The 17,255-nt window shown below is 43.7% G+C and overlaps 1 protein-coding gene across 2 annotated transcripts; it reads right to left on the reverse strand.

Annotated features, from left to right (window-relative positions):
- Positions 1-40: 40 nt before the first annotated feature.
- Positions 41-15,075, reverse strand: LOC124415047 (E3 ubiquitin-protein ligase LNX-like). 2 transcript variants are annotated; one of them, XM_046896312.1, is made up of 5 exons: positions 14,944-15,075; positions 4,243-4,373; positions 792-2,606; positions 345-543; positions 41-190 (listed from the first exon to the last, which is right to left on the reverse strand). In XM_046896312.1, the coding sequence occupies exons 2-5, from the start codon at positions 4,367-4,369 to the stop codon at positions 142-144; spliced, it is 2,190 nt and encodes a 729-aa protein (XP_046752268.1). In that variant the 5' UTR covers positions 4,370-4,373; positions 14,944-15,075; the 3' UTR covers positions 41-141. The 2 variants fall into 2 exon arrangements, with proteins under 2 accessions (XP_046752268.1, XP_046752267.1); XM_046896311.1 differs by lacking the exons at positions 4,243-4,373; positions 14,944-15,075 and adding an exon at positions 3,528-3,777.
- Positions 15,076-17,255: the final 2,180 nt, after the last annotated feature.

Consider the following 17,255-nt stretch of genomic DNA (forward strand, 5'->3'; position numbering starts at 1 on the left):
CGCATCGAGGAAAATATTTTTATAGAAAAGTATCGAGCGCTTTATTTTATTTCTTGTCAACTTTTTACAAATATATACAGTATTTCATTATGTACAACGTCGTTTGTACCAATATTCAAAACTTTCTTAAAAAATTCCAAGCTACGCGTCGGCAAGTAAAAGGTCTGCGCACGACTTGGCCTTCTGGGTTCTGAAACAGGAAAAAATTGCATTTATTTTTTAAGCATAAGTCGTGCAGTATTGACCGAAAATAAAAGATCAAGTATAAATTCTAGAGTTCAAAATGCACGGTCTGTGACTTAAACTACGTTTCAACGTGTTCGGAAGGAATTTGAAATACTCACTGCGGTTCCCGGTGCTTCGCACGTCTGCAGAGATGAAGAGCAACCGATCCGCGCTTGATATTACGGAACAGCTGAACCGCCTCCCTGTGCGCCAAATGGTGACAGACCTGACCGTTGACTGCCAAAATTTCGTCCCCAGCTCGCAGTCGGCCATCTTCGGCAGCCTGGCCTCCAGGCAGTACTGACTTGACGAAAATACCTGGGAAAAAAAACGCGTTTTGATAAAAGGACAAGGGTAAGGTAGGTAGATACAACCAGAATAGCGACTTCGAGAACTCACAAGAAGGATATTTCACATTGATCTCTGCGATTTGATTTCTTTTGTAACATGTTATACTAGACTAAAAACTAAGAGACACGTATTGTTTTTTATCTGCCATTAAACACTTTATGGGGGTCAAACCACCCTCGAAAGTTGAAAAGTGACTCAGAGATTGACCAACTCACCGATGCTTCCTTTGGGGCTGTCCTTTCCACCGACGATTGTGAACCCGAGTGATTTCTTCCCGGATCCTTTCTCGAAGACGACGGTGTGAAAGGTAGAAACTGTGCTTCGGGGTCGCCTGGGGAGGGTGCAGAATGTCGATACGCTATGGGAGGACTGGGACGAGTGAGAAGACGACGGGCTCGACTTCTCCGAGCAAATTGATACGCTGGAGTCGCTTCGAGGATCGCGATGAGCCCTGGAGTGGTGTTTGCGAAAATGCGACTTCGGGGAGGAGACGACGACCTCGGGGATGAGGCCGTGCCCGTTCTCGACTAGGACGTTCTCGTAGTCGACGCTGCTCTCCCTGAGCTTCCTGGCCCTCCCGTGGTGCCTGGCTTCGTCCTGCTCTTCGTCGGAGACTCGTCGCATCCTAGAGACCACGATATCGACGACCTCGAGCTGCGTCCCACCCCCGGCCAGTAGTCGCCGAGCTTCCGCCATGGTGCAGCCTCTCAACCGACGTCCGTTAACCACCAGGATCTCGTCCCCTATCCTCAGCGTTCCTTCCCGATCCGCCAGTCCGTTTGGCACGACGTGGGCCACCAGGTATCCTGGCCTGGCCTCGGGTGTCTTGGCGATGAAGATCCCCAGTGACTGGTCCACCTCCTCGCGCGTTAGTCGGACGACGATCGTCTCCGGGGTGTAGGACCTGTCCCTGACGACGGACAAGGGTTGCCCCCTCGGAGGCACCGCGGTTTCGTCGGCCTCCCGCCTCGTGAGAAGCTCGGAGTTTGTGGCCTGATAAACGTTCGCCTTGCCCAAAGGATCACGTTCGATCCCAAGAGCGACGTTGCTGCAAGAGAGTCCCATGACGGAGCAGCCTCTCTTCCCGGGTAGAAGTGTCGGGACGGAAGTCCTGCGGGGTGGAAGTCTCGGAGGAGGATCAGCGCCGTCGTAACGATCGTCGAGTAGGGAGCTGGTGGCGGAGTCATTGTCGAGGATACCAGAGTCGTTGTCGTCCTCGGGTTCGTTGTCGACGTAGAGGGGGTTGGTCCGGAGTTCATCGAGTCCAGGAAGCGTGCCGTAGGAGAAGCTGCGGAGTCGACGTCGTTCGGAGGCCTCAGGATCAGGCTGTGTTTCACGTTTGTAGAACTTGGCGATCAGTCGACTGGTCGAGCTCTTCAGGTACCGATCCTGCATCGCCCTGAACTTAGCCGCGAGACAACTCGACGGCGTGACGCTATCAAATCCAGCCTCACTTCCGTTGTACCACCTCGACCTAGACGCCCGGGAGTTTTCTGGACCGCAGACGTCGTCCGACGAGGATATCGTCGGGCCCAAAAGCGAGCAGCTGGAGAACGGCGTCGCGACGTCCTCTTCGTCCGGCGCGGCGCTCGGCAATCGGCTCTGCGACTTGGATCGACGTTTCCGGCCCCGCAGTGACCGCTCCTGCAGATCCGCCCTCGACGAAAGCTGGACTTCGCTGCAGCAGAGGGATCGTCGGTCCTCGTTAACGCTAGGCGGCCGCCCCCCCCTCAATCGCACCATCTCGTTCAGTCGTTCGTCCGCGTTCAGACTCAGCCCTTGGTGTTCCTGGTCCCCCGGAGGATCCTGCTCCCGGAAGAAGCTCAGCCGTGCGTTTCGCACCCGGTCCAAAAGCGGGTTCCGCTTCTCTCGAGCCCCACGACGACGGTCCTCCTGCGACCGCTTCTGCTTCTCTTTCTTTGAGGACGCCACTCGCTCCGTCGTAACCTCCGATGTCTGCACGTTGTAACAGTTACGCTCCGATTCCGAGCTCGAGGACTTCCGTCTGACCCATCGAAGCGGTGACATGTCTGAAACATCGCGTTCCCTGGTTAATCGACCGTGATAAACTAAACGCGCGGCTACACTCGAAGCGAAACTCGTTTTTCGTCGTTGTTGTTTCGAAAATTTAACCCGGGGGGGAAAGAGTGTTACCTACGTCCTTGAATTCTGTTTTTAATCGATTACGAAATATTGTATCGTGTAAGACGAGTGTATTCTATCGTATATATTCGCGTTAGCTAATCTTCTTTCTCGGTGTGCGTTTTTTTTTATTTTTTTTATTTTATATAATAACATTTTATCGCGGTGCTGTATGTATATGTATACACATATATAAATACAATTCTTCTAGGATGTTGTCGGTATGTAATCGCGTTTAAATCTGACCTCTCGTCACACGTGCCGTCCCCTTTAGCCACGGGCGGTCAAAGTAAAAGTGGTTATTTTCGCAAGGCACGTACGCACCACGAAACCACGACTCGATTCACAAACGAGTGTTCAAATTTCATTCCAATATATATATATATACATACATTTACATCTATCGCAAAGATTTCCGACACAAAATTTTTCACAAACTTTTCGAAATTTCAAGTGAAATTCATCCTCAGACGATTAAAAAAAAAAAAATTAACTTCACGATCACAAAAGTTCGTCAGATGGATTCACGGAGTAAAGAAAAAAAAAAAAGGGGGGGGGCGAACGAAACTACACAAGATGTGAAAAACGCGGTGTTAATAAATAAAAATTGAATCACAGATATTGCATTACACGTATTATTAGCTGGTGAAGCCATGTTCCTAACTAAAGACCCGTCGGTGATCGACTCGAGTCGTAAAAACAAGAGGCTCCGCGTCACCGCTTCACACATACACACACACATGAACACAGACAGAGAGATCGAGACACACGTCACGGATAAACCGCGTTAAAAACCGGTAAATATTTACATCGAAATATCGTGGTCGACCTGCAGACGGAAGATCGGGGGGCGGTGAATTCGGCACATTTGGACCGTGGATCCCCGGCTGGATCGGTGGCTGCGTCGTTGTAGAGAACAGCGACGATCGACATGCTGCCGTAGAGAATGAGTGAAAGAAACTGAATGAGCTCGGGGATATCGCGGCGGGTTTTAATCGGAGAGACAGGATGGGCGGCAGCCGCAGGCATCCTGACTACGGATGAAAAGCCGCGTAGCTCGCTCGAGGATCGTCAGCTTATATGTTCTTTGCATTGTTCGATCCGGTTGTGTCACGGGTTCGCGGAAGATCCGATTCGCGAAAAACTGAGGCTTCGAGGAAAAATAAAATTTGATAAAACATAATTTTCTTTATCAAAATCTTTTTTACTTATAAAGAAATTTAATTTTATCTCATTTATCTGAAAATCATTTTTATACTCTTTGGTTACAATTAAAAAGAAAGAAAAAAAACGATTTAGCATATTTGAGTTCTCGAAAACTAAGTATTTCCTTAAGTAAAGTGTACACACAAAAATAAATAAGAAATATTACAATAATTGGTAGCAAACTCTAAATATTTTCGTATCTTCTTCAGATCTTACACCAATTTTTTTAAAATATTTTTTACAAATTTTTCGAGGGGCACCTTGAGAAAAAAAAAGTTGAAAAAATTTAACCACTTCAAGGGTTAGTGGAGGTCCCACCTCTTAATCGCGTCGAGCCCGTCACGTGCAGCCTCAGCATCGCGGCTTCCGGGTCTTCTTCAGGGCGAAGGGGACTCAGCCTCAGAAGTCTCGGGGGAGCCTCGGCCTGCGAACCGAACCACCGCATAATTCTGAAAGAGACAAGGAATCGAGTTGAAAAGTTGGTTATAACTATAATACTTGGGGATCGAATCCGGCCGCTGGTTATTACAACCTCTTACGCAACCCTCGCTAATGGGCCCGATATCCACGGGCCCAGGGGCCCGGCTGCTTTCTCCCATGCAAATATGTGTGCCATGCGGCCTGCTCTCCCTCTCTGATCGTACGTGGAACCCGTAACGCGATTTTGTAGCGCCCTAAGAACCTGCGCAACGTTGCTTAACTTCTTTTCCCGTATTTGCGGAAATTTCTACGAGTGTGGGAAAAATTTTCTAAGAAAAATTCAAAATGCTGGATCTAATATGGCGGAATAAAAATGGGATAGTTTTTTTGGTCATCAAATAAGACCCCGATAACCCCTGAGTAACAAATTTCAACCGAATCGGATCGATTTTTATATTTTCAGTTCGCCAAATTGGATCCGATATTTTGAATATTGAAATTTTGACATCGGATTCGTTTTTAGCAAGTCTTTTCTAGTCCACATAACCTTCCCACAAGTACATTTATTCTGTGAAAACATGCGCGCGTTTTCAACACTTTGTTTATTTATAACTCTCACTATGTTCTCGGAATCATTATAATACCATCAACATCGACATCTTAGAAGTGCAATTCTGCAAAATACAGAACAACGATATCTCAAAAATAGAATTTAAGTCTTAAATAAACGATTAAAAAATAGTTCCCATAAGGTTTAAGTCTTGCATAGAAACGAGATGATATTTCTGTTCTGAATTATCCCTGGAATGTAACAATAATGATAAAAAGTATTATAATAATAATAACATTATCGTCAAGCTCATCATCGTTTAACAACCTTGAATTTTAAAACATTAAAATATTTATGTAATTTTCCAGTTGAATAACGATTAGCATAAAACTGGTAATATAAATTATACAATAAATTATGATACACGTCAGTCCATACTTTGATCTTTGACGTATTTAGCGGTGAGTGAAACAGTTCTAATGACCAAGATTCCACTTCCGCTTTGTGAGTCACATTGAAAACGTGACTACTTTCTTCCCGAGAACAAATCTATGGTGGAAAGCGTGCAAGAGCTTTGAAATACCGAATAAAACTCGAGGTTGCGATGAAACGAATCGTTCGACTTTTACTCTCGCTGTAGAAAAAAAAAACGAGTCTCAAAGTACATCGCCTAATATATACATATATATATATATATATATATATATATACCTACTTGAAATTTTTATGGTGTGCATAAATCAGTTCCTGTTCAATCGAGCTATATACGTGTCTATATTCAGGGCGAACCTCGATTCTGCCTCGAAGAAATCACTTTCTACAAGCTGCGGTATAGATATATAAGGTAGGTAAAAAAGAAACCGTAATATCAACGGGGAAATTTTTATTAAGAAAAAATAAAAGAAGAAAAACAAGGTTTCTTCGTGCACGGATTCATCAAATGATTACGGAAACGGATGCTGGTTAATTTTTCTTCTTTTTTTTTTTTTGTTAGTTTTTTCATTTTTTATTTTATCCCGATGGATAATAAAATTTAGTGGAATATCCTATAAGTGAAAGAAATTTACGCGAAGCTGCTTTCAGTCGGGGTTCGATGATATTTAATCGCGTCTGTAAATCTTGAGATGAGATTTTTACTCACTCGTTGCAATGTTCGTGATATGTTGAATGAGGCATGCCTGGAATAAATCTCGGTGCGTCTAGTGGCTCTGCTAATTTAATCGTCTCTCAGGTTATGGTTTGGCTTTCCGTATGGGAAAGCTACGTCGGCTTAACACCTGCACGGGATCTTGCGAAGGCCTAGGAACTTAGGAAGGCGAATCGTCGCGGTTGTACACCTTCAAGATTGTGGGTAAAAGACGAAGATGAGACGAGTTAAGGATGATAATAAGGAGAGACTCGGGGAAGGACGATGCGGAGCTCGTTAATAATTGACGCTTACTAAATCAAGCGACGTAGCCTAGCCACGTTACGATCTGAGTTACGATCGCAAGAAGACTCGCGGAGAATAAGAAGGAGAAGAATTAGAAGAGTAGGTAATATACGTCGGGCGTAAAATTATCATCATCATCCGTATCAGCGGGGAAAAAATTGTGGGGGAAACATTTTCACCGCAATTATTTATCGATAATTTATCTCACGATCGGCTTGCTTGATAGGTTATACCTGCCGAATTTTCACTTTTCACAACAATCGGAAAGATCGGAGAGGTAATGGAAAAAGAAATCGCGATCGAATCGTTCGAGATCGTTTAACGCGCTCATCTCACTCGGCAAAGAAATTATTCCGACGGTGAAAAAGGCCTGGTCATCCTTACGTAAACGCCTCACTGGTTCGCGGTCAAAGAATTCGGGATGCAAAGACGCAGGGAAGAATTTTTTTTCCCGTCTTTGTGTGGATGGAAACGGCACGCCGACGATGGTCCAGTCGCGGTTATCAGACCATGCGAAAAACGCTGAGGAGAAAACGATCGAGATCAATGACGTTCATAACTTTCCAGCGGTAATTTCCACGCCCAATCGATCGCCGAGTTTAGAGTAGGTACGATAATTCAATGTAATATAAAGATCGGTTCGCCCCAGTCTCTGGATCATCGATCAATTTTCACTCGGATAGACGTATACTGCGATGATGATCGATGAGGATATCTAGTCTATTCTGTAATCGATCATTTTTCCCTTCTACTCGTCTTTCTCCTTCTCCTCGCTTTGCGATCGCGGCTCTCGATCGTCTGCCAAAAATACGATCACGCGAAACTTCTATAGCAAAGAAATCAAACTTTCACGAAACAACGAAGTAGAGAATGATATTAAACCGGAGATTCAAAGTTCTGAAAGTGACTAAATAAGAAAATTTCAAAATCCGAGATATCGAAATTCCGAAAGATCAAAATCGAAATTTTCTTTCTTTCGATCTTTCTTTATTTCTTATTTCCGATATTTTTACATTCTGAATCCTAGACATTCCGATTTTCGGTTTTTCTTATTTTTTACACCCATTCGTCGAGCAAACTACCCTCTCCAGTATAATTTTACTTTGTACTTTACCGTAACTTGAATTTCCTGAAAGTTTGATTTCCTTACTTCAAGCCCCTCGGCTTCGATCAGCGCGACGACGCGACGTCTGCAGACTACATACTTAGAGTCGTAACTTGGTGGCTTCCGAAGGGCTGAGTTACGCGCGTTCTTCCCGGCAATCTCGGGCCCCGCGGGCCCCGCGGGAGCTGCTGAGACCGCTGCAACCGCAGGCCGCAAAGCGAACTGTATCGTAACCTGGAAGATCGGTAGTGCATGGTGCCTTACACGAAGCCTCCTGCATCTATGCGATACTCGGCAGCTGCCCTCCAGCGCAAGCTGCGGAACTCTCCGGGCAAAGATTGAAGACACACGAGAAACACGTACCGAGCATTGATCCAATCGAAGACAAAGAGGCCCTTTACTGCAGTAGTTGAATGAAATGCCGATTTTCACGGATACTTCAACGTTTTTTCAGACTACAGATTCGAGGGAATAAACCTTAGAACGGTGACGTTATTTCTTTTTTTTTACCTATTTCGGTGACGGGGGTGAAAATAAGTCCCAATCTCGTAAATTCCATCTCTCGAATACATCATGATGTATCGTTAAGGGTGCTGTACTTATAGGGTATCATTTTCTTTGTATTTTAACTCAGAATCACGTGGGTGAAAAAACTTTGTCCGTAAGTCCCAAAAATAAAGTGCAGCGGGAAATTTAAATTCGCGTGGGTTGTTTTTCACCCCCTTCCTTTGGCCGTTATAGGGTTAATTATCATCGGTGACAAATCCAAGCGATCTTCGATACGAATCTCCACGATACTCGTCCTGGTTCAGCGTATTCGTGCGAAAATCACAGAGCGCATAAATCCACAAATCGTTTCAAATGGACTTATAATTCGGTAATTAAAGATGAAACGCGCGATATTGCGGAATAGGTGTAGGCACAAGACGTATAAACGTTGGTGTTTCAGGGGGGTCAGACTATCGGTGGGGATCCGGGGTATACGATGGCGTAGAAGCACGTCAAGGCCGTCGAGGTCCTTTTATTTGGTGCGAGGAGGGTTGAGAGGAAGGGAAAGGAGGGGGCAAAGGGGGGATGGGATGCCAGGAATTCCTCGGAGAGGAATAGCCGAGTGGGCCCCGAGTGGGCCCGGGGCCCAACACCGCGGCGGCCGCTTGCCGAGCGATCCGATCGTCATCGTATGCGAGCCGAGCACAAACACAAACACAAACACGCTCCTGACTACTCAGCGTCGCCCTCCGGGGCCCGGGGACACTCGTGAGGGCGAAGGGGGCCGGGGCCCAAGGTCCCAAGGTCGCTCCCCGCTCGCCATGTCCGACCTCGGAGGTAACTCAGCCTAGATAACGCGCGAAAATCGCCTTCTCCGTTGGCTCGTGAGAAGAGGGGGGATCCTGATCCACCCCCCTCCCGCCCCTCGACGATTCAGCGATTCAAAGTTTGAAAAACCGTGTATACGGGGCGTTCCATGTCAATTTAACCTGAGTTGACTCTTCGCATATCAGATTTGACTAAAGATTTTTTTTACATGATTATTTTGACACTCAAAGATATTAACTTTTTTTCTGGATGTTTCTTTATTTTGTTTCTTTTTGTTTTGAAAACGATCAAATCGATTGATAATCTGTTATGTATCGGATATCGAAGTTTTTCCACCTGAATATATATTTAATCTAATTTCGGAGGATTAGATGTTTTCGAAATGTCTCTCTATTTCTTATGAAAAATCTTTCAGTACCGAGATGAAGAAAAGGAAAGAAAAACAACAAACAGTCGTGTACTTTTGTTCTCTGTTTTGGTTATTTTAGAAACAGAAGATAGAAATTATTTGAGGTAAGAAAAAAAAAAATGTTCTTCCGTGTAACAAAAATGTGAAAAACAAACAAACGAAAATTTGCAAAAAAGAAAAGATACGGGGTCTGTCGCGAAACCGCTGAAACGAGCCTTGCGCAACTCAAGAACGGGCCCGAAACCCTCCGCTCACGTCAGTTTTTCCGAGCTACACGCGTCTTGATACCTCGCGCAGCTACGGCTCGCTGGGTCAGCCGATATCCGGTGGTCTGTGGTCAAGCTACACGCTGCTGGACGGGGCCCGGAGAGGCATCTAGGGCCTCATAGGCGCGAAGTTCAGTGCACCCCGGAGCTTGCGGGAGGCGTTGCATCACCCCGTGTCCGCCGCAAGTTCAGGCACCTCGGTGCATCGCGTGTTCTCTCTCTCTCTCGCTCTCTCTTTACTTCAACTTTGTTATTCTCTTAAGGACTTGAAATTATTTTCTATTTGTTGATACTTTTCTAATTAGTACGTTGCTGTTTATCCTTTGGGGGGGAGGGGGCATTGCATCAGGATCGAATAAATAATCTCTCTCTCTCTCTCTCTCTATTTCTATTTATCGAAAATCTATTTCATTCTATGTTAATCTGATTTATTTACTTATTACTTTTTTATACTCTTCGTTTTATCGATATTTTGTTTTAATGTTTTAATGTAAATGTAACGGGTGGTTTGAAAAATTTTCGACCTTAATGTGTGTAAACTTACAAGGAGACTGTGTGAAAAAATAAAAATAAATTTAACGGAAATGGAAATTTAATCTTGAATCTTTCGTAGGTTGAAAATTTTCCAGACCATCCTTTATATCTTATTTATCCATTTATTTCTCTACTTTGTATTTTGTTATCTTGTTTTATTAATTTTACTTTATTTACGCTTCCATTTATACTTATTTATATTTGTTTCTTTATTTATACATTTTGTATATTTGTTTACTTTTATTCCTCTCCCAGTTCATCTATAATTGTCTTCCCTTTTCTCATACTCATTCTTATTCTTAGTTCACTGCTCCTTTTAATCTCGTACCATATATACTCACTATTTAGCTTATAATTTATTCATCTTTTTCACTATTTTGTCTATTTACTCTTCATATTCCCGTCCAAAAACACTTGACCCAGGACGAGCAAACGCTTCATTCTCTCTCTTCCTTGGTATCTCGATCTGGCTTCTGTTTCTTCGCCAGTTTTCTTCTTCCCCTCTTTCATCGCCGTTTGTCTTCGTTCCGGACTTTTGCCCTGCTAGCTTGATATCCGATGATCGGGGCTTCCCGTTTCTTTGCATTCTTCCGCGCCTGCAATTTGCGCATGTAGAATATTACCATGCGCATATATACACATACACATACACATACACACACTCGTGTATGCATAGGCGTTGCCCAGTTCCAACGACTTGTGTCGTATTCCATCCCATATACATACATACATACATACCTTGTCTAGGCGCAGGTGACCACGCGACTTTACGTGCGACTTTCCAATTTATTCGCGCTTGCGCCGCACGCAATGCACGCACGTGCGCCACGGGTAATGGAATTTAGAAATAAACGGAGGGTCACAATCTGGGCGCTACTTTCATAGTCCTGGTTTCGCTCGAAAATAGCCATATGCATGCCTAATTATACGCCCTCGATACGTGACGGCGCGCATTGTTATACCGCAAACCCATAATGCCCGTGCCGTCCAGCGTCTGCGTGTCGTCACGAATTATTGAATTACTACTGAATTACTAAATTACTGAATTACTGTTTTCTTTTTTCCAGACATCCGCGCAGTGCAGCCAATAAATCTTCTCGTCTTCTCGTGCTTTCGTTTCTCTTCTTATTTTTCTTCTCGCAAACTGCCTGAGGAGTCGTTTAACAAAATTCTTAGAACAAATAAACCCCCCCCCCCCCCCCCCCCCCGCCAACCTCAGCTGTTAAACGGAATATACCGTAAAGTGTAATTCAGGTGACGTGCTCGGCGTTCTTGGCTGCCCCTTTTTCTTCAATTGTTGTTATTGTTTTTTTTTTTTTCTTCTCCGTTTACTACCGCGTCGAGAGATTCCGTTTTATCCTTCTCCGCGTATCGTTATACAGGCATTCCAATAAATCAGTATATTACAGCCATTATCTCTGTGCAGCTCGACTGCAGAAACTGAAGTTCGTTCGTATTATACGTACTGTGACCGACGTGTGTTTAACTGGTCAAAATTGCTTTGAAATAACGGAAATATACTCGAATGTATATATATATATATATATATACATATATGTTACGTACACAATTATTATTTTTATACCCATATACTCGTTTCTGCAGTTATACGTACGTACGTACGTACATTCGTCGCTGCAACCTACAACCTACATCCGTACGTGAAACGTAGGTATTATACACTCGCAGACTTGAAGAAGGAAAATTGCAAACAGCCTCAGGTTACACCATTCCGCAACGTCTTCACCGCGATGTCTATATTATTATAGTAACTTGGACACTAGGATTATGGCAAGGAAACTGAAAAGCGGCTGCTAAACCCTACGGCTATCATATAGTTGTAACTAATCTACTTCATGGAACGCGATGTCATGTCACAAGCAGGCACCTGCCACACTGTTGAAATTTTTTTTAAGGAACTTCCTACTCGGTATTCGAAGTTTATTATTCGGATACGGGACAATGAATTTACATTTAGAACAAACGTTCGTCGTTTTTCAATCTACAAATTATACGATAAATTTACTTGTTTTACACAATTTATGGGGAAATTCAAATTACTTTCTTGTTTTACTTGTCGCATAAATTTTAGTAAGATCGATTCATTTTTACGGTAAATTTCAGACAAATATATAACAACTTACGTCGATTCATGGAGTTTGTATATTTGCTATCTCATTTTGTAAACTGACGACTCTTTTGTTGACTGTAAATTTGTATTGTAAATTCACAATCATTTTTAACTGTGCAGGCTTCCTTCCTCTGACACTTCAGCCTCTTTTTATCATTAGCCAACGATGTTACGATTTTTACTAATCATGGTGTGGAAAATTGACGGAATTAAGAAGGATAAACGATTGTGCAAATCATTGACTGGAACGATGATTTGTAAAGTCGATTTTTATACTCGTGAATTGCACCATTGATAAATTTAATTTAAAAATTGATTGGTTTTTTTGTTCAGAAAAATTTCCCCCAACTTTGTCTCAAGTTTTCTTTTTTTTTTTTCTTTTCTTTGAAGCTGTTCTGCAACTATTATCACACTGATTTGTGGGAGTATTTACCTGTGAGAAAAACTTGCAAATTCTTGTATCAACGATTCGGAAATGTTGATTTCCGAGAAAACGAACGATTCGAAACGGCGTAAATTCGCAGAGATCGAGAGAGAAGGATCTAGAACGATCGCTGCGCCGTATAGATCGCGTTATCTCGAGCGTTATCGGCGGGACGAAGTGCAGTGCGCATAACTCGGTATATTGCGATCTTGCAACGTGGAAAGATTAATTTCGAGTCTGAGTAACGCTGACGACGGTGTGATGCATGCTTGTCCAAAAATACTCGGGACGATCGTCCGGCGAATTGAAAGCACTTGGAAATATGTACTCGAATTGTACTGCATTCTACGGATTACTCACCCAGAGTAGGTATTCAAGTCAAATAACTTGCGAGTAGTCGCGGTTTCTCGAATCGCTAAGTTGACTCGCAGGCAGGCATTAGTCAGGCCGATGACGTCACGCCGAGAGAGTAGCTCGGATCAGCCTCATCGGCATGGACCACGAATTTGTCCGCCTACGCACTCAGGCTGATAGTGACGTTCGATTTATTTCGGTTCTCGTTTCTCACTTTTTATTTTCACACGGATTGTTTTTGCCAAAGAAAAAAAAATGGGCAACGAATTAATTCTTATACGCTTGAATCGGTACTTTTCTAATCATGCATTTTAATAACTAATTATCGCACATTGGGTATCGACAAAATTTTTCTACCCGTGAGGTAAGAGGATTTTTATTTTTTTTTTTACTTTGAATCTACCGAAAAAAGTCTTCAAATTATAAGCAATATAAAGCAATGTAAAGTTTAAAAAAAATCGTCAGATTCGATCGATTCAACTCTTACTTAATTGGCTTGACGATTGATTTTTTTCTCCAACGCTCAGTTGAATGTTGATATTTGTTGATCGAAATTGACGTTCGTGTGATCTTAGAGAATAGAATATTCAACAGTAAAAGATAATAAAAAAAATTGTATCCCGGTGAACTTGTGGAAAATAGTTGATCGAAAAAAACGTGCCAAGGTAGAATAAAATCGATCGAATCCGACGTATTTCTCTCAATTTTCAAAACACTATCTAACCCAACTTTATTATTCATAATAATATTCAATACTCAATTACTGCGTGTGGAATCACTGCGACAAGTGCTGATTTAAAAAATGTGCCTCGTACCAAATCCTTATCGCATCCGAAGGTCTGAAAAAATATCTCTACTCGTGAGCATCCTTGCAGTACGTTGTATAAACGCAGATATAAACGTGCAAGGCTGCAGGTCTAATTACAGGAATAGTAATACAAGAAAGGCGTTGTCATTGCTACCGTTTCAGCTGAGTAAAATTCTTATCGCGACTAGACCCCGAGTGAACTTAAATGCAAGGACTCGTAAAGTAGCGAGGCTCATTCAAATACGATAGGAAGTTGGTATACCAGGTGTACTAGGTATAATAGATAAGGATCGTATTGGTTATTGGACTAGACCGAGGCCTGGTCTATGAGCAAGAGTTATTCTTCTCTTCGGGAATGATTCCGAGAGGATAACATGACGGCTCGCATCGTTAGCACGTCGGAAGGCTGCTCTGTACCATCTAATACAGTGTGTGTGTGTGTTTGTGTTAGTGGCAAGTATACACGAGGTAAATAAGAGCGATAATAACGCGACGGGTGTGTAATGACGAGACTCGTCTGGCGTAAAACTAAAAGTGAGTAGATATAATAATCTCATTATCCGTTGCTTTTATTGTGTAGCTAGATTGTTGTTGTTGTTATTATTGTTATTATTTTGCAGTTTCGGAATCGAAATTAAATACACTCGAGGCATTGTATTATTATAGATAGATAATAAGAATATTAGCAACGAATATGTTATGATATAATTCTGTTACAATCGCAATATTAATATTTCACACATCCCGTGTGTGCATAATTTTAGGTTTAAATGCCTGCACGCGGTGGATGTAACTCATAATTACCAACTATGGTTCCCATGTGCACAATTTTCCCGCGCATTCACAGTTCCTGTGTATATTCGTAACACGCGTTATACACACGTTTATTAAATCGCAATATTCATCGAGTCGCACATTAATTATGAGGCAATCATCCGCAACTTCGTTGTTCGTTGGTAGCTGTTCGCGGGGTTTAATATACATGATGATTATAATAATAATAATAACGCTGTTATTACACACACACACACACACACACGCACAGGGACGAGATATTTCGTTTCACACGTATCTATCCGATTCCGATATAATCGCTTGCTTATACTGTTGCGAAAATATGAAACAAAGAAGAAAGACAGAAGAACAAACAAGCTACAAGAAGAAGAAAGGAATTTGTAAAAATCTGCGAAATCGTTGATCAGGTAACAAAATTTTCGATTTCTCACACCGAACGCGAGCAGCAGCTGCAGGTACCTCCACATCGCCTACCTTTTGTGTAAATCTGATCCTGATTAACCCTCAGCGGATGGATCCTCGGGGATGTAATAAATTCCGTACATCGCGATTCCTCTGCGGCAATCTCTCGTCACACACTCCGACGAGTATGAAGCGAGATGAGATGGAAACAATTATGCACAGAAACCGAAACCTTGCGTAAACTACTTCCTCCAACGGCGAACCGCGCGCACGACTGTCACCACCTCGGAGAATCTGAGGATCCACGATTTTCTTGCACAATCAGGGATTTATCGCGGAGAAACGGTGGTCCACGGTGGCGACCACGGGGCCGGACGTTTGTCGACTGAATAACGCGCCTCCGCAACCTCTCGAATGCGACTGTATGCTCGCGGAGGGTCCGCGGGGGCCACGCAGCTTTCGCTCCCACCACCTTGTGCACCTTCTATAACGTAGGTGAGTGTATACCTGCCTCCGGAGCCAGTGCCCGGTTGTACATATTGTGTCGTGGTGAAACACACGATCCGTCTTTGTGACGGTGTGTGAGTGAGGCTGAGGCTGCAGCCTCACCGTCACCGTCCTCGAAGTCCTCGTCGTCGTCGTCGTCGAATATGTGTGTTATATCCACAAGTAGTATTAACGTACAAGCGACGTTGACATTGAGGCCTACCACAGTTGTTACTTTTACCCACGTCTGCAGGTGTTGGTGTCGCTGCACCGAGAGAGTATCGCGGTGATGCCACCGACCGCGACATGTCGAGTATAAGGTATAAGGTATGCGGTTCCACCTCGATTAGCCCTCCGCTTTGACAACGGGAAACAGACCCGGTCGTTAAACTCCGCCGATTCTAACGCCGTTTGTTCAGCCGTTCCCGAGCCCTGGAGACTCCTTTCAATTTTTCATTTTTATACTGTCAGTCTTATAGATTCTACCCTCGTAAGTCGAGAGCTGCTCGTCGTTGATGCGATTGGGTTTCGATGAAATTAAATCGATTTTTTACAGATTTTGCATTGCTGGGTTCTTGATCGTTATCGGCATCGTACAGGTGTACAACGAAGGTACAGTTTTCTGGAAAGAGGTCGCGATTTGCACTGCACCACGGTTTCGTACAGGTACCTACCTACGTACCTGTAACATGTAAAGCGATAGTTGTTAGAGAACTCAGTGACGCGCGACTAAGCACAGTTAAGCTGCCGTACTGCCATACCAGGGCTATTACCGCATACCTGCACCATCTGCATTCGTTCTCATCCGCATGTGTCGATGGTGGTTCTGCACGCGCTGCACCGTCCGGTGAAAAATCGAAATCGCAAATTGGTCTAACTGTACGTAACGCTCTGCTCGGATTTTATATACAGGTCGTCATTATTTCCTGCAGCGCGGTAGGAATTGTCTTCTGTGCCAGTGTTGTACCTGCTGACCGTTGTTGGGTGGACCTCGTGCAATGAGACCTCGTTGTTATTCCTCACCGTATTCCGTAATGCCCCCGTTACGATTTTCCACCGTGCACTTCGCGGAGACCAGCTGTGGCACATAAGGAAACGATCCAGGATTTATGCTTCTCTGTGGAAACTATACTATCGCGCTAGGCTGCCAAGGACCCTGTTAAACAGATCGCTAAATGAACGGTTATAATTAACTCGGTATATAGTATTGTAATACCTCCGTCTGCCGACGCTGCGGATATCCTGCAGGCAGTCGTTTTATGGTCGCATTACTGAGTGTACGTATAATAAGACCTGACTATTCTCTACGAGGCACTTCCTTCTTACAACGCGATAATAACGCAGAGGAAATTGGAATACCGGGAATTATCACCGCAAAGACTCGACGAACTTCCGATATTCCTATAGCCGTCTGAGATGAGGGACCGGATGAAAAGCGAACTGATGTAGACACGGTTTAAAATAACTCATTCATATATGAGGATCGGTCGAGTCGAAGAAAAAAAAATACGCGTAGATTGCGAATTGACATTCATTCGATATAGAGTCGTTCCCAAAGTACGAAACAATCTTCAATTTGCGCGTAAACGACTGACGATCGATAAACCGAAACGAGGGTCAGAGGCTCGTGAAACCGTCAAAAGCGTCAGTGGATCCGGTGAAAATAAAAGAACTGACGGTATTAAAGCGCGTTATTACGCACGAGTAGAAAGAAGACGTAGTTAGATTCCATCAAGCTATTGATACACGCGGTATATTGATTATCGGTTGCGTGTCTAATCGTTGGCTCGTGCGGCGCGAAGCGTGGTGAAAAAGTGCGGGGGTCGTTCGGTGGATAATCGCTCATTACACGTGCGGGATACGAGACGAAACAGCACGAGAACGCTTTTCTTGTTGTT

This window comes from Diprion similis, chromosome 14 (genome assembly GCF_021155765.1).
Source record: "Diprion similis isolate iyDipSimi1 chromosome 14, iyDipSimi1.1, whole genome shotgun sequence".
In the NCBI taxonomy this organism is placed as follows: Eukaryota; Metazoa; Arthropoda; class Insecta; order Hymenoptera; family Diprionidae; genus Diprion; species Diprion similis.

Coding starts and splice junctions, on each gene's coding strand:
- LOC124415047 (XM_046896311.1), bottom strand. CDS start 3,747: ATGCCTGCGGCTGCCGCCCATCCTGTCTCTCCGATTAAAACCCGCCGC. Junction 544..791: donor CAGCCCCAAAGGAAGCATCG/GTGAGTTGGTCA, acceptor TTTTTTTCCCAG/GTATTTTCGTCAAGTCAGTA. Junction 191..344: donor GCGAAGCACCGGGAACCGCA/GTGAGTATTTCA, acceptor TTCCTGTTTCAG/AACCCAGAAGGCCAAGTCGT.